Source organism: Etheostoma cragini, chromosome 5, assembly GCF_013103735.1.
Source record: "Etheostoma cragini isolate CJK2018 chromosome 5, CSU_Ecrag_1.0, whole genome shotgun sequence".
Classification (NCBI taxonomy): domain Eukaryota; kingdom Metazoa; phylum Chordata; class Actinopteri; order Perciformes; family Percidae; genus Etheostoma; species Etheostoma cragini.
In genome coordinates this window covers 24186456-24201418 of record NC_048411.1, presented here as the reverse complement: position 1 = coordinate 24201418, position 14963 = coordinate 24186456, and the positions used below count along the sequence as shown (strand labels likewise).

The 14963-nt window shown below is 40.4% G+C and overlaps 1 protein-coding gene and 1 long non-coding RNA gene across 2 annotated transcripts; both read left to right on the top strand.

Moving 5' to 3' along the window:
* The first annotated feature begins 1064 nt into the window (after positions 1-1064).
* LOC117945326 lies at positions 1065-13477 on the top strand. The gene is made up of 3 exons (XR_004656774.1): positions 1065-1075; positions 5353-5357; positions 13099-13477. It is a non-coding gene; the product is annotated as an uncharacterized LOC117945326 (long non-coding RNA).
* On the top strand, positions 10699-13477 carry xbp1 (X-box binding protein 1). The gene is given in 6 exon segments (XM_034872759.1): positions 10699-11058; positions 11580-11676; positions 11909-12025; positions 12137-12217; positions 12220-12303; positions 12443-13477. Coding segments are annotated over 6 exon segments (1194 nt in total). The 5' UTR covers positions 10699-10822; the 3' UTR covers positions 13022-13477.
* Positions 13478-14963: the final 1486 nt, after the last annotated feature.

The window sequence follows — 14963 nt, the reverse complement described above, 5'->3', positions numbered from 1 at the left end:
ATGCCTAGTGGTGTGGTGGTGAAGTGCAGGGTAGGCTCAGGTCTACGTCCCGTAGTAGCCAGTATTTTATATTTTAATTTAACGTCTTTAATGGTAAGAAACCCCACAGTCAACGGATAATAAGTGATGTTTAACATTTAAATAATTTATTTAATTTTGACTTTGCTTTCATGGGAGCCAGTCCTCACTCTATGGGAGCTCGGCTACTTCTGGCTACCACGTAATTCGAGCACTGGAATCAATAAAATACTAATCAATATCTGCAGGGTATTCCAGCCTTGATCTGGTATGGTCTGTCTTAAACGCAACGGACTCAAAGATTTGAAGACTTTGTAACTTTAGAAAGGCATAATCATACACATAAAAAGTTCAACTGTAAACACTCATTTTAAGACATTCACACGTTTTGCTGCGACAGCTATACTCAATCTGCATTATTAGTAGTTTATGGTGGCTTATATAAGCTAACGTTTGCAAACTTTAGCTGGATATTGCTGTTTCAGGTTGATGTAAGTTTGAAAATTCTGGGGTTGCGTTGTAGCAAAGTTGTAGTCTGGATGGACAGAAACGGAGACCTTTGGAAAATGATGACCTAACATTACTTGGTTAATGTGGGGTTACGCAGGCTTGCATACTTTTAAGTTCCACCTCGTCGTTGGTCCAAGCAAATAAATCCCCGGTCTTATTTTTTACCATTTTTGTTCTTTCTCCAAAGTATTTTCTGTATTTTATATTTTCAACTTAAACATCCATGATTTTCAACTGTAATGTAGCCATAGACAATCTGATTCCTTATTACACCGGTACTCGCATGCCCAGTGTATGCAAATGGTCATGTGATACGCTTTGTCAGACACATCGTTAAAATGAAGAAAATACTTTCAAAAGTAGAGAGAACGGAGATTGTTTTTGTTTAAAAATGTCGTTTGAAAATGTAAACGTAGTTGTGTGGATGTAGGCTACACACCAGAACTCTAAAATCAAACCTTCATAAAGCCTAGTATAGGCTTTATATAAATATAGGCCTATATCTATGTTTTTATCACCATCATGCATTGACAACGTATTTCATACAGTCTACGATCACAACATACTCCTCCAGTTTCACTTCATGTAATGACACAAAGCATTTGCTTTTCTTTTCTCTGAATCTGCAAAGTAAATTAAACAATATTTTATAAAAACAATTATCTTACCTGACAAAAGTTTTGTTCAGATAATTATAGGGTAATTAAAGTATCAACTTTACATTGGACAAACGATAGCATCAGTCTGCTACTTTAAAAAAAGAAAAAAAGAAATGTTTTTAAAACAGCTCATAACTAATGGTTACAGACTTTGAAGTCCTAACTATTCAGGGGATGGGCCCTTTCCTGGTTACACCGCCCCTTCGGATCTGGCTTGAGGGTGAAAGTTGACTTTGAAGTGCAGACTAGACCAGGGGGAGGTATTTCAATAGCTCTCTAGTTCAGTTGAGGGCTAAAGTTGCAGCCGTAAGGGGGGAGGGTGAAAATGAGAGAGGAAAGTAGCGATGGAGAGAAAGAGAGGGGTCTTTTGAAATGAGGCACCTGAACGTTTGAGGCTTGCAAGAACAGGTATGTTCCCAGGGGTTAGGGGCTTTGGAGAATTCAAAGTCATTTCAGTCAGCTCCAATGCTCATAATCTGTTCTGAGAAGTTGAGTAGGATAGGGGGGGATATGATGTTGATACACTCACACAGGCGTGAACATGTTCTCAAAGGCCTGGATGGATGGATGGATGGAATCTGTGCTCACACTTGCATGCACACACACACAGCGACAAGACAAAAAAACAAAACAGAGAGTGATTTAGAAAAATGTGGAGAGTTAGTTAGCTTCCATTAGCGAAAAAAAGACATCCCTTACACCTAACAGGAGCAGAAAATGTCTATTCTACAAATGGAGAAAAGTAAAAAAAACAACATTAGGTCTTTATTCTGAATAAAATGGAAGAAATAAAAACAATATATCAAAAAGAAAGAGAAGAGAAAAACAGGTTATAGTGGCTTATGTCCTCACCAATGATCAAAGAGAGTGAGTAGGGTTTGCCTCTGGCGACGAGACGGGTAAGTGCATGAGGAAACAAGACTGGAAACAGAAGATAGAGATACCAAACCCTCAGGACAGAGTGTGTGTGTGTGTGTGTGTGTGTGTGTGTGTGTGTGTGTGTGTGTGTGTGTGTGTGTGTGTGTGTGTGTGCGCGCGCGCGCAAGTACATAGACAACAGCAAACCTGTTTTCATGTGTGGTAACTTCATCCATTTTACAATGTCAGATTTTTATCTGAACATCAATTTGTATCAGGAACATAAATTATGGTTTCTGTGGTCACTGGCAGGAAATATTGATGCATGAGAAGAAAACAGCAATATAGTTTAAAATAGTTTGACATTTGGGGGGAAATATGCTTTCTTGCCAAGAGCTGTCAAAACTGCCAAACTAAAAGTTGTTTCCAAAAAAACTAAATACCAGTAAGAAGAACAGTTTTTTTTTGTGTATGGGCAATTAAACAAATTAGGTTTTATCTCTTGCTGCCACTTGAGGCTGCCAAAAAAATGCAGTTACCAAACGTTCTGCCTCTCTGCTTCCCACTCACTTATTGTTCTGTCTTTGTAACACCTCCACTCACTCTCTCATCTTCACTGATCTCCCCCCCCCCCCCCCCCCCCCCCCCCCCCCCCCCCCCCCCCCCCCCCCCCAATCACTCTCTCTGGGGTTCAACATATTCAACAATGTTCGATTGCTCCCTAATTGCTTCTGACTGCAGGCACAGATCATCACCCCGAGGAGGAAAACAATGCGTCAGAGCACCAAATCCCCAAATGAAAAGCTGGTCTGCACATCACTCATGCTGGTCTCAAAGAAGGGATCTTTGGTTTGCGTGAGAGGACATGCAGACATAGTACAACACTTTGCCACATGTGCCACCCAGTGGTTGGGTGTCAGTAGAGATGTAAGTATGGGGGTCGGAGTGAGGGATGAATGGAAAACTGGTCGGGGAGAGAAATGTGGTTTACCATGGATGAAAACTGATCATCTTCCCTAATGGGTCTCTTAGATGTCTGAAAGACCTATTTGGTTTTCTGCTTATTTTGAGGTGATGGGTGCACACACACGTGCTCATAGACTCACACACGTACACACACAACAGCACAGGATTCAGTTGAAGGAGACATCGAAGGGACTTCAGTCCAAACTTAGCTGGTGGACGCAAATTCAATTTCCCTTGAGACTCATATCTTTGTATGAGGCACCAGATCATTGAATTACTGCTTTACTATATTCAAAAACATAGTTCACTAGATTTTCAACTCCGATTTAGGCCAAGACTCGGAAATACTGCAGCAAGACTTGTTTTTATTTGTATGTCCTTTAACAGCAAGTTATGATTGTTTGTTGTTTAATGAAGTTCATCCTTGATCTAGTATGTGTATGTATGTCCTTGTAACTTGCTGCAGTAACAGAGTAATTTCCCAATTTGGCATTAATAAATTATATCTATCTATCTAGGAAAATAATCTCACCACAAATATGTCTATTCAGATGCCGTTTTAGAGCTTTTGATCAAATCACATGATCTTCCTCTGCTGCTGCGTTCCTGCTGATGGAGATTGGAGTTGAGGCGGATCGGGGTGAGAATATTTTGTCAGCAGCAATGATAATCTATTAATAAGAACAGTTTTGTGCTTTTTTTATTACTATGAATGACAAGGTCCAACATGAACCCCGATTTCTTTTTCAGTTACATCAAATCAACCCCTGCCCACACAATCCTGATCAAGACCAGCAGAGTTTAAAAAACATGTGTTTAACTCTTAATAAATAACAACCAATGATGTTTTCCTCCAAGATAATCATTCCTTGAGTATTTACTAAAATCAAGACTATGTAAAGTGATACCAAAATCTGAACTAAACTGAACTTCCATTAAGACTTTCATGGAAAGCTAAGATTTGGTCAACATTTATGTAAAATCCACTGAAGTCAGTTTGAAGTCACAGCTCCTTGTGTCGATCAACTCGCATATTGTTTGCTGATGCCAACTTCTGCTATTGGCTGTTTCAAGATATGAGTCACAGTGGCACTAAATTCTGAAATAAATATTTCTGTAATACCGCTGAAGCTGGTAGTTTCAGGCCATACAATTCAGCTGTATCCTCTAGGCTCTGGTTATTGTAAAATGTCTTGTCTTAGCTGTTAAAGGTGTGTTTTGGTCAGCTATGCTCTTAGCTTTGAGCCATCAGCGCGAGGTGTGTAGGGAATGCACAAGTTAAGCTGTTGTGTCGTGTTGTGATCTGAGGCGCCTCACCTTCCATTTAGAAGCTCACTTAAATTTAACGGCAGAAGTGTTTGGCCCAACTGTAACAATACATGCAAATCTGGGATCTGGGATAACAGATTTTATACCTTAGATTAACTTGTATGTGGAGAAGATATTCTTCCATTCACCACAAGGCGGCAGAAATAAGGGGTTGGTCAAGCAAGACTTTCTCACAAGTTTCAATGTGAGATCAACAACTAACTTAAAAAAATATAACTTCAGAAAAGATTGAGTTTTCTGCTTTTGTGTATGATTTATTTGTGAATACAACCAAAGAATTAAGACTTTAACTTTAACGAACAGCTCATATCAAAAGGGGAGTTGTTATTGTGAGTAACTTGCTGTTTCAAACACCAGAGGGCAGTAGGACCCGTGACTGGCGGGCAGTAGATGTAAGGCTTCAAAAACCTGAGTGGGAGCATCAAGAGGCCTCTTGTTGTAGAATATCTGAGTTTGACACTCACAAGAGAAAGAGGAAGTGACATGTCATGAAATAAGATGCACGTTGGGATGATTAACGTGGGTTTCATCATTTTGAGGGCCGGAGGGTTTTGTCTCTTGCTTCTGTGTTGCATCAGATCAATGTTGCATCATAGTGGAGACTATCTGTCCAAGTCAAGATCATATCAGGCATGTTACTGTTAAATGAACACATATGATGACTGCTTGTTTTTTGTGTGCATTTTTTTGTAATCTGTTTCCTTTGGCACAGCATATTCATCACTGTGAGTTCAATGTGCCTCTTTGGTGCAACTTGAGACAAATTCATGAACAGTCAGTCAGTCAGTCGGACCTGTGTGTATGTAGAATAGACACATATTTTTAAGGTAATTTCTATCAACACACTTTAACTATTAAGACCCGGTCAACAGTAAACAGCATCAACATGTTATTACTAGGCTCCTGCACAATCTTGCCTTCCTGTATCTGAACATAACAGTGTTGTCGCTGGCACATAGTGTTGTTGTTGTTGATGTTGTCATTAGTCTGCCAGTACAGTGAGACAGCTGAGTACATGTGGCCCATCAAACAAAAAGAGTGCTATGTCAGCTCTCTGTACCAACAAAGCCCGGCTTATCTGGGCGGACAAAGTGCTCGCAGAGATCCTAAAACAATTACGGAGAGGACGGAACACAATTTATACTGAAAGATGTATTTGGCTTGATTGTTTTATTTCCCAGAAATGTCATTTGTCGGACAAACTGTATGATGGATGGATTCATTGAGAATGTGTGATCCAAGAGCGAGGGCATTTACATGCTACTACTGTTTTGCTGCCCGTTTACACAAGAACTTGATATGCAAAGTGGTGGATACCTAATCTGTAAATTAGGCTGGCACACATGCACATGCGTTCACACACTCAGGCAATGAGACGAGTGATTGTAGGGTAACTGGTGTGGTGCTATCAAAAAGATATATGAGTAACTGCAGCATTACGCTTCATTGTTAAGATGGGATGACCCAACAGAATGTCAACAGTGCTGCTTTCGCAGGGCTGCAGAGGCATTCACACCTTCACAGCACTGAAAAGTTGCACTGCTTTTGATCAATTGGAAATTATGCAGTATTAACTACGACTTGTTATGTAAACAATTGGATGGAAAAATGTATATTTCCAGATAAATTAAGATATTAAAAAAACTGAAAAAAAAGTGACAGAGGAAGATGTAGAGGAGGTGGGCGGAGTTGCAAGCCTCAAGGCCAAACAAACACCTCAGTGGATCATGGGTAGGGAGCAAGATGTACGATTGGGCGGAGGTATATGTAAACACAACGACCAGCCGCCCCCTGCAGCTGGATGCTGTCCCAGGGTGCGACCCCGCTCTCACCCCTATTATCCAGCCCGGCTTTGCCCCATAACAACACCATTTACACCAGTACCCGCCCGGTGAGCACACACAGGCGTTACTATTTACCCTGCACACCATGCATTCGCTGGAGACACCAGGCCTTCACTAGAAAAAAGCCAAAAATAAAAAAAACTACAAATGGTAGGTTGACAACAGCCTCCAATAAAGCAAGAAAGAGCATTTTGTTCTTAGTTACAACACGAGTGCTGGAGTCGAGACAGGATGCAATCTAATGATGTTATTTTGATCAAGGTTACAACTAAGAAAGAATGCAGTGGAGTGAGGTGTAGGATACACAGTGGATGTTACTGGCGCCAACTGAAGCTGCCAATATTGAAGATGTTCTGCCAACATGCGGCTATCTATAATTAGATTTATTTTTTTTTAAAGACAAATAATATAGATTTTCAGGACTCAATCCACAGAAATTATAAATAGAATTATCCTACATAGAACTAACTTCTTTTAGCGTTACTAGTCAGTCCCAAAGTTTCCATCTATAATTTCTATGATTAAGTCATTTACAGAAAAAAAAACTAACCATTAACATAAAACACTTAAAGCAACACCAACAATTCTTTTGTGCCTTTAAATAATGTTTCCAAAATTCTTTCAGTGGTTCATCAACTCGTACAGTTGGAACAGCAGTTTAAATACCACTGGGTGCAGTTTTAATTGAGAGGGCTTGGTTATATCTTACATCACAGCTATGTCAGCTAGAAGAAATACATGGGTTTTATACGCCCTGAGATGTTTTTTGATGCTTTTGGGATTGGTCCATTTTGAATTGTGGTTTTGAGGATCCACCCACCTTAATCACAGGCTCCAACTTTGAGCTAAGGGAGGATCCCCATTTCTGTGTGTGTGTGTGTGTGCGTGTGTGTCTAAGTACTGGTTGAGCCGTGTATGTGTGTGTGTGTGTGTGTGTGTGTCTAAGTACATGTTGAGCCTGAGTCTAGCAGACAGGGCAGACTGTGCACACAGTCCCTCTCAGAGCCTCCAAGGAAGATTATCTGAATCCAGGATGTATAACCAAGGCTAAATAATGTTTGTCAGCTGGTCTCATGTTGCAAAATATCAAATATCATTACTCTTAAAATGCAATAAGTAAACACTCTTGCCAATTCTATTCAATGTCTGCTTCCTTGTAATTTCTCAGACAATTGTGTCAATGGATTCCATTTCTAGCATATAAAGAAAGAGGAGATATGCAAAGCAATAGTTTGACATTTTGTGATTTACGCTTATTTTCTTTCTGACAGGGAGTTGGATAAAAAGACAAACCAATCTCACTTCTGTTTATTAAATATAAAGCTATGGTCAGTTTAGCTTAGCAGAAAGACTGTAAACTGGGAGAAACATCTAGCTTGCTTTGGGTTCTTTGATCCATCAAATAGCCAAATATAAAAACAACAATTTGCTACTTTACAGGCAGTTAAGTGTCAGACTATTTTGGGGTTTAAACAGGATTAGATAGTTACTGCAGTACAAATTCAAAATACTGGATAGAGTCGTCTCCCCCGCCCCATCATCCTCAGACTCGAAGTTCACAGAGGTTGCCAGTCTGAGACCGCAGCATCCGCAACAATGTTGCTAGACGATTGTCTCACATGGCCAGACATTACTCCACGGCACAGCGGAGTAGCTAATGTTAGATGCCGGTTATATTGACACTCAATAAAGCCTATGCTCACACTGAGCTCTGTACCAACTGACAGACAAACTTTTCGGCTAAGAATTACGGTAGGAAGCGCTAAAAAATAACACTACCTTGCTGTTCTCTCCACCCAACTGCACACACTTTATTGGTTAGAATTACGGCAACGATTGCTAAACACACTGCAAACTCCCAGTCCTCTCTTTCAGATTTACAGCCTCCATCTCTTAGCTTGAAATAACTCACCGTTGTCGGCTGCGGCCACTGAACAGGCTATGCGTTGTAAACAGTACGGTACGGCTAATGTTGCTAACGGTAACATTAGCCGTTAGCAAGATTAGCATGGAGGCGTTAGCCAGGACAACTTTACTGGCTGTGTCTCAATTGTTTTTGCGAGTGAGCCAACTCAGATATTCTAGCTATATAATTCAATGTGAGTACACAAATGTTGAAATAAAAATAAAATGTCCGTCCTTTGTAGCCATGATCAAATAGCTTGAAGTTAATGCTTACCTGTTCAGGAGGAAATTAGTCAACTCGGCATCCTTAGAAACATGCCGGTTTTTAGGCCGTGTAGAATCTATCTCTGTGGATCCTGTTTGTGTGTTTGCTGTATTCATGGCTGTAGGCTACTAACGTTACAGTTGGAGTGTGCTGGGTTTACGTTTTTACAGGAATATCTGGCAACTCGGCCTGGCTGTCAAACTGGGTAGCCTAGTTGAAAACAACACACAGGACAAAACACAAAAAAAAGAAATTCTGTCACGTAATGGAAATTTCAAAAGCCAAAAAAATGGCATTAGCATTTTTGTCAGAAAAGATAGTGTTTCAACTCAGCATGTTTCCTTAATATCTGATAACGCATTGGGGTCATTTTTTTTTAGTGTGACTGAAATATGACCCCATGAGTATGACACACAAAATGAAAATCCCTTTGGCTATTTTGCAGAATGATTTGAATACTTTTAAGTTGTTACACCTCTAGCCTATTCTGGGTTTAACATAACTTGAGAGCAATACACATGTATGAGGTCCCTTTACTGATGGCTAATGTGACACTTGTCTCATACATGATGGGGGATCCCCAACCCACTTTGCAAGTCAAAAATAACACTGCGTTTCACCTTATGGCAAATGGGTGGTGTATGATATTATTCCCTCTTGAGTGACATAGAGAAACTTGAAAATAGGAAATGTTCACTAGGATATTCAGAGGAACAAACATTTCCCTATTTGTTTTAGGGCTTGTGGGAAGTTAATGTTAGTGTAAACTTTAATTTACCCACTGTATAAGGTATATTTCTGTCGAAAAAGGACATCCTGGATTCCAGTCCTATCTATTTCTTTAATACTACACTACATTATGACATAGACACACACACACACCATCATAAACGCCTGCTCTGAGTTTCGCAGATGTTGATTCTGTAGTGACGGTAAAGTTCCTCAAACAGGCCAGTGTTTGCTCTTGCTCCTGTAGCAGTTACTCCCGCTGAGGTGAAACATGACAGGAGCTAACAGCTAAAAGCTGTAAAAAATAACGGTGGCCTGATAGAAATGCAAATTCCTGTTTGAGGACAAATAGGAGTTTTAGGTAAAGAGCATACTTGTGAAAATGCTTGTTCAATTTCTTTATATGGTAGTGAACTGTAATTCATTTCCTTTTGTTGTGTTCAAAGCTGAGCCATTATTTTTGTTCAGTGTCCCTGGTACTCTTTGTGTGCCAAGCAAACCAGTTTTACTGCAAACCCTTTAGGTCTAATCCACATGAGGTTGGTGTTATAAGAATATGAGCTGAAATGTAACAAAAAATAACCTTCTGAAATATAACTCACAAGGTAAAACACAACGGTAGCAAATTGTGATTTTACTATATTTTTAGAGATCATAGTTTTTTTATCACAACGTAATCAAAATGTAAAATTTTGATAATTTGTGCATGAATGAATCATGACTCAAACACTGAACAATAATCTATGGCGCTGTAACAGGATTCTGTTGCATTAAGGTTAATTGATCTTTGAACTATACAAACTATTGCATACTTATAATAGCATAATGATGCTTTTCAAATGTTGTTCTCAAAGATGTTAAAACCTTCAAACAAGGAAATAAAGATGGACAAAGGAATTATTTGACAGACAAGAAACAGACAAACAATCCACAATTCAACATTCCTTTACCGGAACTATGAATAAACACTTCAGGGAAAGCCATCAGAGTGGTAGAGCTTGTTTTGTGTGTTTAACCAAACTCCTTGAAAGAAAAGAATTAGGAAACTTCATGTACAAGATCAAGAGCAGGAAGCATGCAAACTAACAGCATAGTGGGACCATGAAACTGAGGTTTAAACAGAAAAAGAAAAAAACAGTATCTCCTATATTAAAACAAAGTCTGACTTGTTAATCTATTGGGGAATTTATGTTCTTAACATAAGTAGATATAAACTCTAAAAGCTTAATTTGACCATCTACTTTTAAAACCAAAGTACTGGGTGGTTTTTGTTTGTACTGGACAGAGAGCTTGCTTACACAGGCAACTGCAAATGAATATCGCACCTCCATGATCAATACAGTGAAAGTCCTACAGGCTACAATAAAATGTATTATATAATTAGTTGGCTGAATTACATACTGTTGACTTGAAACAGAAATTGACACCAAGTCTTGATGGGAAATTAGGCTACACTTACAAGGAACGTTGGGTATTTTTACTTTGCCAGCATAGTGAAACTTCAAATGCAAATTACATCAGCACTGCGACCAATCACAGGGCGTTAATAAATTGCGTCAGAGTCACTTGGAGCCTATCAGCTGTCCCCACGATAGTAGAAAAGCATCGCAGGCACAGCCCATCTTCTTCAACAGTTGAGAATTGCCGGGGATCAGGTACCAGAGAAACCTTAAGGTTTCTACCAAATTTAAAAGGATACCCCATTATTTTTTCAAACAACCCCATTAGGATATATCAACATGGTGGTGGTAGCAACAGGGACCGGAGGGCCCCATAAAGTGCTCCTGATTTCCGGCAAACAGACCGGCTCCTCTAGCGGCTCACAGGCAGGCTTCAACCGGGCCATCTCTGTCGTGTTACCGTCATCGGCTAGCACGGCGTCGTCGGATTCCGACTCCAACTCTTCTGCTGGGCCGCCCATTCGAAAAAGACAGAGGCTCACACACTTGAGTCCGGAGGAAAAGCAACTTCGCAGGTTAGTTACAGAAAGATATCGTTATTGTACAATAATATCTGGGTTAAAACATTATTAAGCGTAAACCCGGCCATTGTTAAAGAGACGACTACAGGGACACGCCCATAAATATTAATCTCTGTATTAACGTCAAACTCATTTGGCATTTAAATCGCACCGTACCGAAATTTGCTAAATGCTGCAACTCCTAATAATACACGTTCGTTATATGACGTTACGTTGTTTAAAATTGTCCCATGAAGGCGGTAATTTACATAACGTTAGATGTCGTATTTCCATCGACGTTGGACTTTGACCTAACGTTAGCTTGTCAAACTGCTATCTCAGTGATTTGACTGTCCGGACCGGCCTGGGCTCCGCTGTTGCAGAGCAGGATACTGATATCCTGATATGCCTGCGTGGCAGGAACATGGCCGGTGATTGCGCAGTACTGGGAACTCAATGCATGACAGAGGGCTTTGTCAACATCATGGCAAGAATGTGTTGAAATTTTTTTTTTTTGCTCCGTCTTCCCCCCTCAGGAAACTCAAGAACAGAGTCGCAGCTCAGACAGCCAGAGACAGGAAGAAGGCAAAAATGGGAGAGCTGGAACAGCAAGTACTAGAGTTGGAGCTGGAGGTAAATAATCTTGAAACAGGGGTGTAGCTGGGGCATACTGGACCCAATTTAACAGCCATTCCATCTACCAATATGTCATCTGAAGTACAATTAAAACATCTTGTTCTACATTTACCCCTCTCCCCACACCCTTATTTGGTGCAGTTACATTTCTAGTGTTGCTTCATGCATCATTTCTCCATAAACGGTTGCAAGTTTCAGGTACAAACATCTGTTCGTTTCTGTCCTGCAGAATCAGAAACTTCACATTGAAAACCGTCTACTTCGGGAGAAATCAAGTGGCCTAGTGACAGAAAATGAGGAACTAAGACAGAGACTTGGGTTGGACACCCTTGATTCGAAAGAGAAGGTAGGATTGTTATTCAGACTCGTAGGCAGAGCACGGTGTTTTGGCTTGTAGTAATTGTCTTTGGCGTGGATGAACTTTAATTGACCCTTTGTCCATTTCTCTACATCTCAGGTTCAGGTTTTGTTGTCCACTGGGAATGATACAGGTTTAGGGATCGGGTCTTCTGAGTCCGCAGCACTCAGGCTACGTGTGCCTCCGCAGCAGGTGCAGGCCCAGCACTCCCTAAATCTGAAGACTTCTCAATGGATACAGATGGTTCTGACACTGCAGACAATGAGGTAAGTTTCTAATAAACATGTTGCCTTCTTTATGAAAAGATGAGGGAAGGAATTTAAATCTCTTTTCTAAGAAAGCTCCAGAGTCAGGTCATGGTTTACTAGGCTAATCTGTTGTTTTTTTTCTCCCCCCACTCACTAGTCTGATTTGCTCCTGGGCATTCTGGACATCCTTGACCCAGAGCTTTTCCTCAAGTCTTGTGAACAGGAGTGCCAGGAGCCGCAAGTGCTGTTGGTCGGAGGGGGGGACCCAGTACCTGCCACCACACCTGCGACTCTGGGGGCCCCATCAGTTAAGCTGGAGGCCCTTAATGAACTGATCCACTTTGACCACATCTACACGAAGCCCGTGGAGGAGGTAAGCAGCGGGCAGTGCAACGACTCGGAGAGCGACACAGAGGAGACCATCGGCGAGGCTGGCGTCCCCATCCCCGACGTGGTGGTAGTCGAGGAGGAGACCGTGTGCATCAAAGACGAGCCAGAGGAAGTGGTCATCCCCAGCTGTGACAGCCACAGTCAGGTGGATGACTTTTTCTCTGGAGCCTCCTCAACTGCCCTCAGCGGCCTGGATAATGAAGCTTGCCTTGCGGACACCTACAGCGACTCCGGATACGAAGGGTCCCCTTCTCCTTTCAGCGATATTTCCTCTTCCCTGTGCTCAGAGAGCACCTGGGACGACATGTTTGCCAATGAACTCTTCCCCCAGCTCATCAGTGTCTGAATCAACCATCCAGCCCAATAAGTTATAATATAATGAGCTAATGTGTAGTTTTACATAACTACAGATAATAGTAATAGAACACCACTGAGTTTGCTCATATATTGGCCAAAGTTAAGCACATACTCTTTAATACAGCAGGTCTGTACCATTGGCAATGCTACCTTGACTTGTGGGAGATGGGAGTTCATGATAGCTTATTTTGGAATCATTTAATTACTTCAGAGGATTTTAAGATCAATTACAAATCTGTCACTCACTGTTGAAAGAGGACGTGGGTGGAATCCAGTATTTCTGTAAATTAATAGGAGGGATGGGGACCGATCACTTAAATAATAAGTTCTTATTTATTTGTGTATTCTGCTTCGGAGTCCTTGTATATCCACATGTAAAAATGCTTTCTTCTAATTTGTTGACGCTCTCTATGTAGTCTACTGCATTAAAAAACTTTGCATTGCATCTTGTCTCTTTTAGTCATTGCACCTTTTATACAGGGAGAATAGAACAGTTTAGTTCAACACTCTTAGATATTTTTAAAAAATCATCATGCATGAATATGCACATGAAAGGATGTTTAAGAAAGTGATAGATGATTTAAGTAAATGTCAATAGGACATTACATGTTTCAATCATGAACTTTGTTGCTTTTAGAAACTGCTTAAAGAGGTCTGTCAGTTTTTACAGAAAAATTGCTGATTTAGGTACTTTAAGCAAAATAGCCGAACACTTGCTGGTTCCAGCTTCTCAAATACTGCTTCATATAGACTAAATATCTTTGGATTTTGGACTTGCGTTTGCACAGAACCAGCAATTTAAAGATGTCATGCTGTCCTCGGAAAACACTGAAAAACACCCATCCCAATTTTTAAGACCAAAGCAATGAATGAGGTCGTGGGCTAAACCTTTTATCACAATTGATTGATGGAGAGAAAAAAAATTACACAAAATATTTATTTTGCCTGACATTTCAAAAACATTTGGAGGCTGAACCAAAAATGGGTCTCCACATGTGATGGGGGGTCTCAAGTTTAGTTTCAGTAGCTATTCTACCTGGGGTCCACAAAACAGACTTTTTACATAGTGACAATGAGACCATTAAAACTTACATAACATTACAACATCTTTCCAATGTAACTAGGCTGTTTTACAAACATTTTAAATCAAATTTGACTTTTCTTGTGTGATATGTCTCGGGTTTAAGTGATTGGACATTGAAAATAACTATTAGTTGCTGCCCTAATGAAAACATGTTCTAACCACCCATACATATCTCTGCTTACACAAAGGCCTCATAAAAAAAACCATGTATTGTCTTACAATTTAAATCACATCACTAATGGAATTACCCCCATAAGTGGTAGTGATATCTGGAGTTTTAACTATGCAAATGAGGGTTCATTAGATTGTTGAATGTTTACCATGTTCTTCGTTTAGTAGGAGGAATCAAAGGTTCAAGGTATTAGGAGTATTTTCACAAAACAGGTTCATCAATATTATTTTAAACTCTCTAATATGAGCGATCAACATGCATAACTCAATTATACAAAGCACAATCTGTTCACAGGTATCTGTTAAACTCTCCAATCCTCATTTGTGAAATGATTTCACATGTGTGGAGACACAGTGTTTACATGCCCTATCTTTCATGTGCCAGCACAACCTTGCTTTTGTGAGGAGGCCTGCTTGTATTACACTTCTGATGTAATTGGGAGTCTAACCTGAGACAGTTTGATTCTTTACTTTCCATCAGAAAGAGGTCAGCGTAAGTATCGTTGGTGTTTTGGCCTGGTGTAAAGAGAGTAGGCAGAGTGGGAAACACACCTTTTCCCTCCGGCAGTTATTCTGATTACAATGAGGTTTCATTCTATATGTCAAAAGAGATAGTAGCCCCTTTTAGGTTCCCAAGACTGTGATTGGTATGACCCACCCATTGGATGAGCCCCTG